Source organism: Pan troglodytes, chromosome 1, assembly GCF_028858775.2.
Source record: "Pan troglodytes isolate AG18354 chromosome 1, NHGRI_mPanTro3-v2.0_pri, whole genome shotgun sequence".
Lineage (NCBI taxonomy): Eukaryota > Metazoa > Chordata > Mammalia > Primates > Hominidae > Pan > Pan troglodytes.
The window spans coordinates 225,818,928-225,833,273 of NC_072398.2; the positions used below are offsets into that span (position 1 = coordinate 225,818,928).

At 55.9% G+C, this 14,346-nt stretch overlaps 1 protein-coding gene across 6 annotated transcripts in view; it reads left to right on the forward strand.

Annotated features, from left to right (window-relative positions):
* The first annotated feature begins 5,167 nt into the window (after positions 1–5,167).
* CHD5 (chromodomain helicase DNA binding protein 5) overlaps positions 5,168–14,346 on the forward strand; it is a 79,703-nt gene continuing 70,524 nt past the window's right edge. For 3 of the 6 annotated variants that reach the window (XR_010148419.1, XR_010148421.1, XM_016953031.4), the window contains exon 1: positions 5,384–5,544. Coding sequence is in view for 4 of the 6 variants with exons in the window: in XM_016953031.4 (XP_016808520.1) it covers positions 5,466–5,544 (79 nt within the window). In the remaining 2 variants the exon portion in view is untranslated. Of the gene's footprint in view, positions 5,545–8,831; positions 8,925–14,346 lie in introns of those variants that run through there. The other 3 variants (XM_054662069.1, XM_054662067.2, XM_063787016.1) reach the window with 2 other exon arrangements.

Genomic DNA, 14,346 nt, shown 5'->3' on the forward strand with positions numbered 1-14,346 from the left:
CATTTGGTGCTCTGTGGATTGAGTTGAACGTGTTGAGGCTTTGCAATTTCACTTGTGTTAAAGGCTCTGGCATTTTTCCATTTCTATGCAAATTTCTTTGAAGCAGAATTGCTTGCATATTTCTTCTCTGCCGTCACAGAAAGCAGAGTTTCTTTCAAACTTCACTGAGGCATCAGTTGCTCTTTGGCAATGTCCCTTAACCATGATTATTAACTAAGTTTGTGGCTTGAGTTTACAAATTTTACTTGTTGCATTGATGTTCCCATGTAGTAAGTCATTTTTAGTTTGGTTGTGAAAAAACCCTGGGCTGAAGTTGGCATTTCAGTTAAAAGAAAAAAAGAAACTAGTCCCAGATTTGAAAACTTGTAATAAAATTGAAACTCACTGGTTTTCTATGTCTTTTTGAACTCTTGTAATCGAGTTTTGATCATATTTTCTATTAAAGTGGCTAACACCTGGCTACTCTTACTGTACGAGGCTTTGTTTTTTTTAAGGACTGGCATGTGAAGAAAAGCTTTGTCCTCACGAATTAGCTGCTGTACCAACAGTTACGTTGGTCTTTATTAGGCTTAGAAGAAAAGATGTCCTTTATTTCCACTTTTCTTCCCTTAGTTGTGCTGTTTTGCCGCAGTGAGATTCAGGGGTTGGCTGTCACTGAACTCTGTAGAATTTCTCCAGATCCAGAGCCTGGGGAACAACTTTGCCAGCAAATGCCGTTTTCTGATGGGGAATAGGTAGTGTGAACTTGAATTCCATCACAACCATGGCACCAGCTGCGCCCAAAGCACACTGTAGACCAGTTTCCTTTGTTTTGACTCACACCTCACTTGCCTGATCGAAAATAGTTGAGGCACAGGGGCTGACTGGGGTCGTGGAGAGTTTCAAGCCGTGATTTAAGTTCATAAGAGTCCGGAAACAGGAGGTCGGTCTCGTCTCAGCCAATGCCAGTTACACAACACCTTCACGCCCTTCCCTCGAGTGTGCTGGGACAGCTGAGGAAATGAGGTTTGTTGATGTCACTAAGTGCTACGAACTAGTCACTTCTAAAGGCTTCATGTTTTCCCTCCAAAAAGCCTCTGATCCCCCTTTTCCCATGGCACTTTCAGTGGTGAAGTGTTTGGGTTTTGAGTGCTGTTGTCCTCATACATTTTCAGGAGCAGCCAGGTGTTGAAATACGTGGGTCCTAACTTTGCTCATGAATGGTGTGTAGCACAGAGGTGGTCAGAAACACGGGGAAAGTGAGGAAGTTGGATAATACCAAGTGTCTTAAGACAGTTGATATCTGGGGCTATCCAGAGCTCAGCCTTTTTAGGGGACACTTGATTTCCTGGAGGGTGATAAGGACCCTGGTGATGGGGAATAATGGTCTGGCTGTTGAAGTCATTGATGTCAGGGGAGCCTGGAATTTGGTGTTGACAGCTGATTTCACTTTCCATTTGTACATGGGACTCAGACCCTTAAACTTGTCAAGTATTGTAAACCAAGACCTCCCACAGGGGAGGGGGACCTAGGATGTGGGACAGTTACAGATCTGGCAATTCCAGGGGACAGACCATCTCCCCAGTAACCCTTGGACAGAATACTGGGGTGATGAGTCAGAAGCTGCAGGATAGGGGCACCACGGCGGTGAGAGATGGGCCAGGTCCCTGAAGGAGAGCCTGGGTTGGCACCTGCCCAGGTTGTTCGCTGAGTCGTGGTGATGGGCCTATATTTAGTGGAATAAACTGTGGGGTTGATTCTCTTTGAGGGAGAAGAGGGTAGAAGAGAGGCTTGGTGTGGGGATTTGCCATCCCTGCAAGGAGGTAGCCCTCCACCTACAGGAAGGAGGTGGGGACTGCCTGTTAAACGGAGCAGTCATAGTGCTTATCTCTAGGAACAGGAAGCTGAATTTCTAATCCAGCCATTTTCTTGTCTTTGGGATGGATTTGAGAATACACATTCTTTTTTTTCCCCCAGGCTATTTTGGGCCCAGCTAAAACAGTCTGTAAAGGCTGTGCTGACCAGCAGAGTGAGTTAGCTGCCACCATAGCTAGAACCCAGAGAACACCCATAAAACGTTCTCAGGCTTACACAAGGATTTTCTCAGGTTCAGGGCCATGGCCCAGGGCTGCCTTTTTGAGAAGCTCCTTCCTCCCCTGCAACCCCAACTGATTTGAATTCAGGTGGTGCAGGGTCCACACTTTCGGAAAAAGCCTTCAAGTGCAACGAAAGTCTTGGTGCAGCAGGTGGGCACTGAGCCTTCATTGCAGAGGACACTGCAGTCCTGAGTGACGCCGTTTCACCCCTGCCGAGGAGGAGTTTTGATCTACGTGACTGGCTGTGAGGTGGTGTATGTACAAGCACTTCATTGCCCTTGAGAAGCTGGTGGTGCCAGGTGGCCACAGCGTGGATATGCATTGTTGAACAAAATGGCCTCAGGCAGGCCTTGCGGGTTCCTGGATGAGGAGTTCATGTAGTCCTGGAATGGAAATTGAGTATGGTATGTGCAGAAGACGATGAGCTTTTTCCACTCTGTTCTTGGAAAAAGTTTTTTTTTTTTTCTATTTTTGAGACAGTCTCGCTCTGTCACCCAGGCTGGAGTGCAGTGGCGCAATCTTGGCTCACTGCAACCTCTGCCTCCTGGGTTGAAGCAAATCTCCTGCCTCACTCGCCCGAGTAGCTGGGATTACAGGCGCCCACCACCACGCCCGGCTAATTTTTGTATTTTTAGTAGAGATGGGGTTTCTCCATGTTGGCCAGGCTGGTCTCGAACTCCTGACCTCAGGTGATCCGTGATCTGCCCGCCTCGGCATCCCAAAGTTCTGGGATTACAAGTGTGAGCCACTGCACCCAGCCGAAAAAAGTTTTTTCCTTGATGCTTTTGTAACCGGTATATTAAAAAATATTTTGATTTTGGAATTGTCACTGAGGTGTAATTATGAGCTCTATGATCAGCAAACATGAGAATCTTGTCTCCTAAAACAGTAACCTTAATGATAGGCTTGTTCTTGCAATGCAGAGTTGACCGAATGGTCACTGTTTCAGGGATTGCTTTTAACGTCATGCATTTTTGGTCCGTTGTCATTAAAATACCCATTTAATAGTTTAACAATAATAAGGGCTCACCTTTAAAAATGACTGGAGAGCCGGGCATGGTGGCTCACGCCTGTAATCCCAGCACTTTGGGAGGCCGAGGCAGGCGGATCACGAGGTCAGGAGATCGAGATCATCATGGCCAACAGGGTGAAACTCTGTCTCTACCAAAATACAAAAAATTAGCCAGGTGTGGTGGTGCGCGCCTGTAGTCCCAGCTGCTACTGGGGAGGCTGAGGCAGGGGAATCGCTTGAACCCGGGAGGCGGAGATTTGCAGTGAGCTGAGATTGCGCCGCTGCACTCCAGCCTGACGACAGACACCATCTCAACTCCCCACCTTGAAAAAAAAACCCCAAAAACCTGGAGATTTGTAGTAAAAAATCCATTTGTTTCTAGCATTCCAGTTTTTGTTTCATTTTGCCTTTGGACATTAAATAATATCACCTAGTTGCAGTCATCGGGAAGAACAGGATGGGGAGAGGATTATGACTGATGAGCATCTCGGCTCTAATTTGTTGCCAGATTAAGCAGTTAGAACTGTTCTTTCTTGAACGATATCTTGACTTTCAGCCTCGCCTTGGGAATTGGAGCCAGGGTTAATGATGGGGGCGGCTTTCTGGTGATAAGAAGTATTGTAAATCAGAGTTTTTCTACCAAAGGGCAGGGGACCTTTGAAAGGGATTAGAGAGGTGTTGGGGGGCTGGTAACTGAGGGGTGGGCGTGTCAGCTTAGGGCTTTCTTCCCTTGTTGGTCACCATTCATGGAGGCAGTTGGTCTGGAAAGAACGAGGAAGAGGCAGGTTTGGTTCAAGCCTCGGTGATCTGGGGCTCCCCCTGGCTAGCTGCTCTGTGGGGAAACACGGCCTTGGGAGGGGAGGCCCTTTGGTTTCCTGGCCTGCTTCCCTGAAGAGGGTTCCTTTCCCCTTGCAGGCAGCCAGCACTGGGCTGACCCGGCTTCTCTATCTACAGCGTAGTTAAAGCGGATCTGGGAGATGGAGGGGTTCCCAACACCCCAGTCTTTGGTTCCAGAAGGCTGGACCGACCTCTCCTTGCCCAGGGATGAATGCAGAGGGTCTTTTGTTTGGGGTTTGCTGGCAATAAAATTGAACGGGAAGAAGGGAAACTGCTGCCGACCCTGCGTGTCTCAGGTGGGTTCCCCCAGTGCCCCTGCGAGGCAGTGAGAGGGGGCCCTCCCTTCACTGGCCTTCTGGGGTTAGAGAGCTGGCGGTCGGCCAGCCCCTGGAACTTTTGCGTTCTTAAGGTAGCTTTAAGACTTGCCGCCGCGGAGACTGGAGGCGCTCATTTAAAATTCCAGTCTTGCTCCCGAGGGCTTTGGCCTCCATCTTCACCTTTAACGACCGAGGGCTGGTGGCGGCGGCTCCTTCCTGCTCTGCGACAGGTGTTGCTTCTGAGCGGGAGTTTTGGGCACAGACATCGCAGATCCGCACCACCCCTAGGGGTCTGCATGGGTTTCAGCTGCACCCAGCCTGGAGGGGCTTTTTGGAAGGGGGCACGTGGGCGGTGGGAGCGGGGAAGCAGGTGAGGGGAGCCCGCCTGCGCGGATTTTTCTGCAGTAAATCAGACCCACAGTCTCCAGAGCGTCTTTTCCCCAAGGGTGGAACACATTTTTCTTCTAATCCTCTTTGGAGAGGGGGTTAGGAACGTGCCGAGGCCGGAGCCGGGAGCGGGGTGGGTCCCGGCGCCTGTGAACCGAGTGGGGGAGCGGGCCGCGCGCTGCCCTGAAGACCCTGCCTCCGCGCCCTTGAGGGGCTCGGGGCCCAGCGCCTTCGCAGGCGAGCGGCGGCGGCTGGCTCTGCCTGGGGTGCGCGGGGGCGTGTTTCCTCGCCTCCCCCTGCGCCCGGGCTCGCCAAGCCCCGGCTGCCCGCTCGGCCGTCGGGTCCGCGGGCGCGCGGACGCCTCGACGGCTCCCCCTGCCGGGGCGCCCCCCGGTCCCCACCCTCACCCGGCGGCTCAGGACTAGTCCCCCAACTTGTTCTCTGCTGTTAACTAGTCGCGCTGCCGGAACGATGGGATGGGGTTGCCACAGCAACCAGACTGGACGTCACAATCCGGGCATGTGTGCCGCCCCCCCGCCGTGCCGCCGTGCCTCCGGCGCTGCCGCCGCCACCCTCGGCCGGCTGCGGGACTCGGGCTGCGGGGCGCGGTGGGAGGAGCGCCCGGGCTTTGCGGGGAGCAGGCTAAGGCGGCCGAGAGAAACGGGGGTCGAGACGGGGGGGTGGAGGTTTGGGGGGGTGGGGGGGCAGGCGGCCGCCATCTTCTCGCCGAGGCCGCCTCGCCCGCCGCGCGCGCCGGTCCGGCAGCGCACGGGTTAAGGCTGGCACCGCGCCCGGCGGGAGGGGGGGCGCCCACCTCCCCTCCTCCCCGCGCCGGGCATGCGGGGCCCAGTGGGCACCGAGGAGGAGCTGCCGCGGCTGTTCGCCGAGGAGATGGAGAATGAGGACGAGATGTCAGGTGAGCGGGGCGCGGGTGCCCCTGGGGCCAGAGCGGCCGGGGCGCCGAGACGGGCCGGGCCCAGGGCCGGAGCGCGGGCGGCGGGGGCGGCGCGGCCGGGCTGGCGCCGCGCAGGAGGGGCGCCCGGGTTGCGGGGCTGCGCTCCCGCCCTGCTGGCGCCGCGCGGCCAAGGGCGAAGGCTGGGTGAGCGCCCGGGCGCGGCGTGAGGGCGGCTAAGGGCGGGGTGCGATCCGGGCCCCCCGGGCGGCGACGCGGGCCAGGCGGGCCAGAGGACCGCGGGCCGGGGCCTGCGCTGGGGGGCGCGGCGCTGTCAGGGTCAGCCCGCGTGCCCTTGAAGGGGGCGGGAATCGCGCTAGCTCCCGGAGCGGCGCACCCCGCGCTCGCGTCCCGCCGCCGTGCGCCTCTGGCCTCGCTGCGGGCAGGCGGGACCCGGCCCCTGGCCCATGTCGGCCGCGGGGCGGGCTGGGTGGGGCCCAGAGAGGGGCGAGGACCGGCGGTGCTTGGGGACGCGTTGAGCGCCCAGGATGGGGCGGCTTCCCTCCCGGCCCAGGAGGGCTCCGCTCTGGGGCGCACGGGCTCGGACCCCTGCTCCTCTTTCCTGGCCTCTGTGCGCTGTGACCGCCGCTCCCAAGCACTTTACCCGGGCCGCCGGCGTCCTTCTGGCGCGACCTAGCGCCCGCCGCTGTCTCCAGCCCCACCATCGCCCAGGGTGGTGGCCGTTCCCAGCCCACCCTGCCTTGGCTACGGGCCTGACGCCCCAGGGCCACCGCCCCTGCCCCTACCATCTCTCTCCTTTTATCTCTCTCAGAATTTAGTATACACAGGGCTGTGCGCCAGGGGTTGCCTTGCGGGACAGTTCTTTAGTTAACTGCTCACCATTTGTTTGGGACGTTTTCCCTCCTGGCACAGCTGGGTAGGGCCCCACCCTGTCAGCCACCCTCCCTCCTTTCTGGGAGACTCTTACTTCTCGGCTTCCCTGCACCAAGTCTGTGGCCTCTCTGGACTTCGGAGAGACTTGTGGGAGGCTGGAGGCCCTCCCGGGCCCAGGAACGTGCATCTGGCCCCTTCTGACTTCCAGGGGTGAGAAGACTCCACAAATGGACACCTCCAGCTCCTGTTGGAGGAAGCAGCCAGCGTCTTCTGGGGAGGGTATTCCCACCAGGTGGCCACACCCCCTGCCCCCTTCTGTTTGCTTGCTTGGTTAGTTGGTGGCTTTAATGCTGTCACTGAGCTCCTACAGGAGCCCGGCACTCACCTCGCCTGTTAGACAGGCCAAGTTGGCAGCGAGCGTGCTGGGGACGGGGAATAGGGGAGTCCTCTCTTGGGGTGGAGTTGCCTGGACAATAGTTGACTGTCATATCCTGGGTCCTTGGAATTAGACCCATTCTCCGGAGGGGAACTCTGAGGCCCCGCACAGGCACAAAAAAAAATCAGTGGCCATTTTCCACCTAGGAGGCTGGCTCCCCAGTAAGCCAGTTTACTGGTTTTCTCAGTAAGTTGTTTGTTGTGGTGTTTGGGGTGTGGCCCTTTTGTGGGATCAGTGGCATTTCTGGGGTTGCACCGACCCGCTGGTGGAGTCCCCTGGCTGTCTTTCCCATCTTACACTCCGGCTGTCTCTGACTATGTGGGGGCTTAGAGGTTGGGGAGGGGAAGAGGCCAGGGAAGGTGCCCCCAGTCTAGTAGGCACCCGACTCACTGCTTGGGCCAGAGAGGCGGGGCTCTGGTCATCCTGCCCACCACCCGTGCTCCCCCTCGGTGGGTTGGCCCCAGAGCCTCCAGGAGTGCCCCCAGAGCCCTGCAGAAGAGACGCCCTGCTCTGGCACCTCTGACCTGGGGATTCTGTCCCCATCCATCAGCAAGGCCAGCTGCTCCACCTCCAGAGCCTTCCCAGGCTCCTGGCTTCTCTCCATGTTCTGGGTCCAAGCCTCTGTCCCCTCCTGCCGGTCCCCTCCAGGGCCTTCTACCCAGTCCTTATGACCACCCACTGCACAGCAGCTGGGGTCACCTCGTGAACCCAAGTCAGACCCCGACCCGCATGGCTCCAGTCGCCTCTGAAACCCTTGTCCCGGGTCCACTCCTGTACCCCTTTGTTCACAGCAGCCACGCTGGCCTCCTTGCTGCTTCTGGAACACTCCACGCTCCACGCTCCATCCTGCCATGGGGCCCTGGCTGTGACCTCTGCCTGACCTGCTCTTTCCTCTGCTCACCGCTGCCTCCTGGTCATTTAGGTCCCAGCTCGAATGTTATGATGGGGAGGGACACCCTTGCCAAGGGCCTTCCAGTCACTCTGAGACACATTGTCATGCTTTCTTTGGAAGAGATGGGGTCTTGCTGTGTTGCCCAAGCTGGATTTGAACTCCTGTGCTCAAGCGATCCTCCTGCCTCAACCTCCCTAGTAGCTGGGACTACATGCTTGTGTCACCACACCCCACATACTCGAAACGTTGTCATCAGTTTCCTCCTGGATCTGTGGGTTCCCCTTTGAATGTAACTCTCGATAACCTGCCATGCCCAGCACCTGAAACCATGCGTTCCTGAGAGATGGTTGTGGTTTCAGTGTCTGAGGGCTGGGACTCTCTAGGTCACCCCAGCTTCTGGCTGTGAAGACAGCCCTAGCCAGGCCTCCTGTCAAGTCGCACTGCTGGCCCCCCACTCACCCTGAGCTCTTCCTCATAGCCCCTATGCAGCCCTGAGTCCAAGCTCAGTGGCGGTGACCCCCAAAGACCAGAGCCAGCTGGTTCCAAAAGATGGAAGTTTGTGGCTGGAGGAGCTAGTGTTTTGGAAGCTGTCATGATGATTTTTCAATCCATGGCTATTAAACTCATGACTTGTCCGATCTTTTTTCTTTGACTCTGCTCATCTCCCACCTCCCCCTGGGAGTTGCTCACTCTCAGCAGTGAATTATTGTTTCCCATGCAGTGATGCTGGGGAGGGGGAGGTTTGCCCTGGCCAGCTCTGGCATTGAGGCAGGTGTCTGAGCCAGCTTCTAGGAGGAAGGCAGGGTGGGTGCCTCTTCTGGTTGGGGGACCAGCAGTTGCCAGATTCTCCTGGGAGTTGGGGTGGCTGGTTGAAGCCAGGGGTCAAGAGCTGGTGGGATGAGGCCTTGGATTCTAGCTCTGAGCATTAGCTGAGTGGTCTTGGACAAGCCAGGCAGCCCTCTCCTCGGTGTGCCCACTTGTAGTATGGGGACATAGCACTGGCTACCTCATAGAGGGTTATTATGAGGAACAGTGAGACAGTGCATGTGGAACATTAGGCCACAGTGCCCAGCACAGGATAGGTGCTCAATAAACTGTGGCTGGTGTAGTTAGCACCAGCCAAGGAGGGCAGCTGTCCTGCCTTCTCCAAGGAAATGCTTCTGATACTTGCATCCTTAGCCAGTAAGCTCAGGGGAGTGGGAGCCTGGGTGGGAGGAGGGCTGTGAAGCCCAAGGTAGGGGTGGCAGGAAGCAGGAGAGGGCTTCAGAAAATGTGGCTCTCAGCCCTCTTAGGGCCACTGCTGGGCTGGCAAATTCCCTGCCTCATTGGCCCAGCTTTTCCTCAATCACAGACAAAGCTAGTGAGCCCAGAATGGGCAATGTCTGGACTAGGCACCATTACCACTCTGGCCCCAGTGACAATTGGCCCTAGATGTGTAAGTATCTTAGGCTTGCTTCCTCAGGTCCAGGGGCCAGGAGAGAGTGACAGTCATGATTCTCAAAAGGCCATGACATTTTAGCCTGCACCCCTACCCCTGTGGAAGCATGGTTTGGTAGGGGGGGTCCCAGGGAGCCTGATTGTATTTAACATTCTTTTCTGGGAGGAGGGAGACAAAATGACCAGCACACTTTGCCCAGTGGCTTGGCCAGTGGGTTATTCATTGTCATTCCAAGTTGATCAGGTAATAGGATCCATCTATCATTTTATCAGTTCATTCAGTCGCTCACCCATCATCCATCCATCCATCCATCCACCTACCCACCCACATCTACCCATCCACCTACAAAACCAACCAAGTAACCGTTCACCATCCGCCTATCAATCCATATCCATACCATATCCATCCATCCATCTGTTCTTCCTATCCACTATTCATCCATGCACTATTCGTCCATGCTTCCCACCATCCATCCATCCATCCATGCATCCATGTATCCATGTATCTACCTGCTCTCCCACATCTACCCGTTGACCCACAAAACCAACCAAGTAACCATTCACCGTCCACCTATCTATCCATATGTATATCCATCCGTCCATCCATCCATCCATCCATTTGTTCTTGTTCTTCTTATCCACTATTCATCCATGCACTATCCATGCTTCCCACCATTCATTCATCCATCCTCCAATCCACCCATCCACCATCCATCCATCTGCCCATCCACCATTCATGCTTCCATCCATTCATCCACCACCCACCATCCATCCATTTCTGTACCCACCATTCATCCATCTATCCACCCGTCATCCATCCATTCATCTATCCACCATCCATCCATGCATCCATCCACCATCCACTCATCCATTCATCCACCATCCATTCATCCACCCACCATCCATTCATTCATCCATCCACCATCCATCCATGCATCCATCCATCCATCCATCCACCCACCATCCATCAATCCACAATCCAACCACGCATCCAACCACCATCCACTCATCCATTCATCCACCACTCATTCATCCACCCACCATCCACCCACCATCCATCCATCCGCCATCCATCCATCCACCTATTGTCCATCTATTCATCAATCCACCATCCATCCATGCATCATCCACCATCCACTCATCCATTCATCCACCATTCATCCACCCACCATCCATCCATCATCCATCCATTATCCATTCATCCATCCATCTGCCATCCATCCATCCACCATCCATCCATCCATCCATCCTTCATCCACCATCCATCCACCCACCCACCATCCATCCTTCATCCACCATCCATCTGTCCACCCACCCACCATCTATCCATCCATCTATCCATTCATCTTTCATCCATCCATCCGTCATTCATCCATTCATCCATTTATCCATCCGTCCATCCTCCATCTTCCATCCACCATTCATCCATCCACCCACCATCTATCCATCAATTCATCATCCATCCATCAATTCACCATCCATCCACTTATTCACCATCCATCCACCATCCATCCACCATCCATTCATCCATCCACCCATCCACCATCCATCCTTCCACCCACCATCTATCCATCAATTCATCATCCATCCATCTATTCACCATCTATCCACCATCCATTCGTCCATCCACCCATCCACCATCCATCCACTATCCACCCATCCACCATCCGTCCACTGTCCATCCATCTGCCATCCATCCATCCACCCACCCACCATCCATCCATCTATCCATCCATCTACCCACCATCTATCCATCAATTCATCATCCATCAATCTATTCACCATCCATCCACCATGCATTCATCCATCCACCATCCATCCATTCACTATACAATTATCTGTCCACCCATCAGAGACTTCTGGAATATCTTCTCTGAGCTGGGTACTGAACACAATGTGTGTTGTCTAACTTTCTGGGCTTTTGCTTATCTCTGTGGCTCTGTCCTTATTTCACTCTCCTTCCCTGTCTCTCTCTCTCCCTCTGTCCCCATATCTGTCAGTTTTCGTCTCCCCTGAGGTCATGCCCCTGCCTCTCCCTTTCTGTCTGGCCGTTTTTCTCTCTTTTGTCCCTCCCTGTCCCCCCAGGTTGACTTCCCCTCTCACCACTCTGTCCTCCTCCTCCCCACCCATGCCCTGGGGCCTCTCCCTGCTTTCCCTGCACCCCCAGGGTGACTCCCCCCAGGCCCCAGTCACTTGGGGTAAATGCCTCATCTATCCCCGTCTCTTCCCTCCACTCCCCACTCAGGACTGATGCTTTCTTTTGATGTGACACCAATGAGGTGATGTCTGGGTTTTGTTAAATGTCATAAATAAATTATGAATCCTCTCTTGGGCGGTGTACTGCCCCCCTTTGCCAGCATAAGCCCTGTCTCATGGGGGGAGGTTCGAGGACTAACGGCAGCCTGAGCGCTCCTTGGCCAGCGTCTAGGGTGGCCCTGAGAACCTCTGGCCCAGCAGTGGCCAAACTAGAGACCGCTGCCCTCTGCCCTTCACCACTGCCGTCCTGACCCTCCTGGGTCTCGCTGGGCTCTGCCTGCCATTGCTGAGCCCCTGCAGGCATCGTGTGGGTCCTTTGCATTCACAGTTTTTTTTTTTTTTTTTTTTTTGAGACGGAGTCTCGCTCTGTCGCCCAGGCTGGAGTGCAGTGGCGCGATCTCGGCTCACTGCAAGCTCCGCCTCCTGGGTTCACGCCATTCTCCTGCCTCAGCCTCCCGAGTAGCTGGGACTACAGGCGCCCGCTACCACGCCCGGCTAATTTTTTGTATTTTTAGTAGAGACGGGGTTTCACCGTGTTAGCCAGGATGGTCTCGATCTCCTGACCTCGTGATCCGCCCGCCTCGGCCTCCCAAAGTGCTGGGATTACAGGCGTGAGCCACCGCGCCCGGCCGCATTCACAGTTTTTACTTCTCCCCATAGCCCTGGGGGAAAGGCTGCCACATTAGGCCCATTTCACAGATGAAGAGAGAGGCTCAGTGGGGAGGGGACTTGCTGGTATCACCTCCAGGAAGGGTAGCGTGAAGCGTCTGCTGCCCCTGTTGCTCCCTCCTCCTGACCTCCTGGTGGCCTTGTTCTGTGCTTGTTGCTGGTTGGGGAGTCCAGGTGGGGAACAGAAATAGCCCCTCTTGGCCGGGCGCGGTGGCTCATGCCTGTAATCCCAGCACTTTGGGAGGCCGAGGTGGGTGGATCACGAGGTCAGGAGATCGAGACCATCCTGGCTAACACGGTGAAACCCTGGCTCTACTAAAAATACAAAAAATTAGCCGGGTGTGGTGGCGGACACCTGTAGTCCCAGCTACTTGGGAGGCTGAGGCAGGAGAATGGCGTGAACCCGGGAGGCGGAGCTTGCAGTGAGCCGAGATCGCGCCACGGCACTCCAGCCTGGGCGACAGAGCGAGAGTCCGTCTTAAAAAAAAAAAAAAAAGAAAGAAATAACACCTCTCCCCAGGTCCTGGAGAGAGTGGTGGACATTGAGTGGGGTCCCTGTCCTTGGCAGGTTTGCCGGCCTTTGCAACCTGGTGATGGTGTTCTCGTCCCGGCTCCTGGCTTGGCCCCCTGCAAATCCTTCAACCACCCAGAATCAGATGACCTAACTTTCGCTCCACAGTCACGCGCCTTCCCCTTGTTTTGATCACCTTGTGTTTGCCAAGTGCCCTGGCAGCTGTGTCCTTGCTCTGCTGCTGCCCCTCCCCAGAGGAGTGAGGGGCTGGAGCCTGGGTCTGGCAGAGCTGTGGGGCTGTGTGCAGGGGGACTAGTGTGGTGAACCAGCCTTGACCCCCTTGAGGGACCTGTGACCTGCCAGACCACAGACCAGCCTGAGTCACCTCAGTGTCCCCAGGGCATCCACCGAGCCGGTTTACACAGCGTGGGCTGTTTCAATGGGAGGGTGCTGGGGGAGAGACTTCGCAAGGGGGTGGGCGCCCACTGCCTGTGTTCAAACCTGGCTTCACCACTGCCAGCTGTAGGACTGAGATGTAGGTAAATAATGAGGTCCTTTGAGCCTCAGTTTCCCAATCTGCAGATGGGGATAAGAATAGAACCCTGAGCCAGGTGTGGTGGTTGTGCGTGTTGTCCCAGCTGCTCAGGAGGCTGAGGTGGGAGGGTCGCTCAAGCCCAGGAGGTTGAGGCCTGCAGTGAGCCATGATCATAACACTGCACTCCAGCCAGCGACTCTGTCTCTAAAATAAATAAATAAATAAATAAAGCCCAAAACCAGAAAGAATAGTACCCCTCTCTGAGTTGCTGTGTTGAACTGATACAAATTAATCAGTCCTAGGTACTTTGGGCCTGGCACGAGCCTGGCAGGTGGTATGCAGTTATCACGACTGCTGCTATTGCAATGCGCTACCCTGAGAAGGGCCCACCTCATCGGCCTGGCCGCAGCCTGCAGTGGCTCAGCCTAGGCCAGCCTGGGGGTCCCACAGGGCTGAGCTGGCGCATACTGGGAGCTAGAGAGGGGCTGAGGGAGCTCTGGAGAAAGCAGCAGAAGGTGCCTCTCCTTCCTCTGGTCGACTTGAGCCCCACCCCGCCTCCACCCCCAGGAGGTGGGTGATCACAGGGTAATGGGTCTTAATTAGAGCAGGCTTGGATCCGTGGAGCCTCAGGCCCTGGAGGGTTAGGGCTGGTGCATGAGGGCACTGCCAGGTGGGCCAGGAGGGTGGTGGGGCAGCCACGAGGGTCCAGGAGCTGGCAGGACAAGGAGTTCTGAGGTGAGGTTGCTCCTCCCTGGTGCCCCTCACCCGGGACGGGCAGGATGCCACCTTAACACTGGCTGCATGCTCTGCGTCTTGGAACCCTCTGGGCCTCTGCTCTGTCCCCACCAGATGGAGCCATAGGGAGGAGGGACTGGTGGGCTCAAGGGCACAGACTGGGCTTGGGGAAAGGCTGACCGTGCAGTTGCTTGTATGGTGACCCCCAGATCTGGTTTTAGAAAGCTCAGGACCTGCTGCGGGAGCAGAGAGTGTCCAAGGGCAGAAAGGGGCTGGGGCTTGGCTGAAGATGGGAGCGTGTGGGGTGTTGGGGGGGGCAGTGTCACAGAGAATCAGGCATGTGGTGACCTCAGGGCCACCCACCAGAAGCCATTTGGGGAGAGGAAGGGCCCATCAGAGACAGGGTTAGGCAGGGCTGAGTCCCCGTCTCCGTGTGCCAGTTCCAGAGCCTTCTCAGAGGT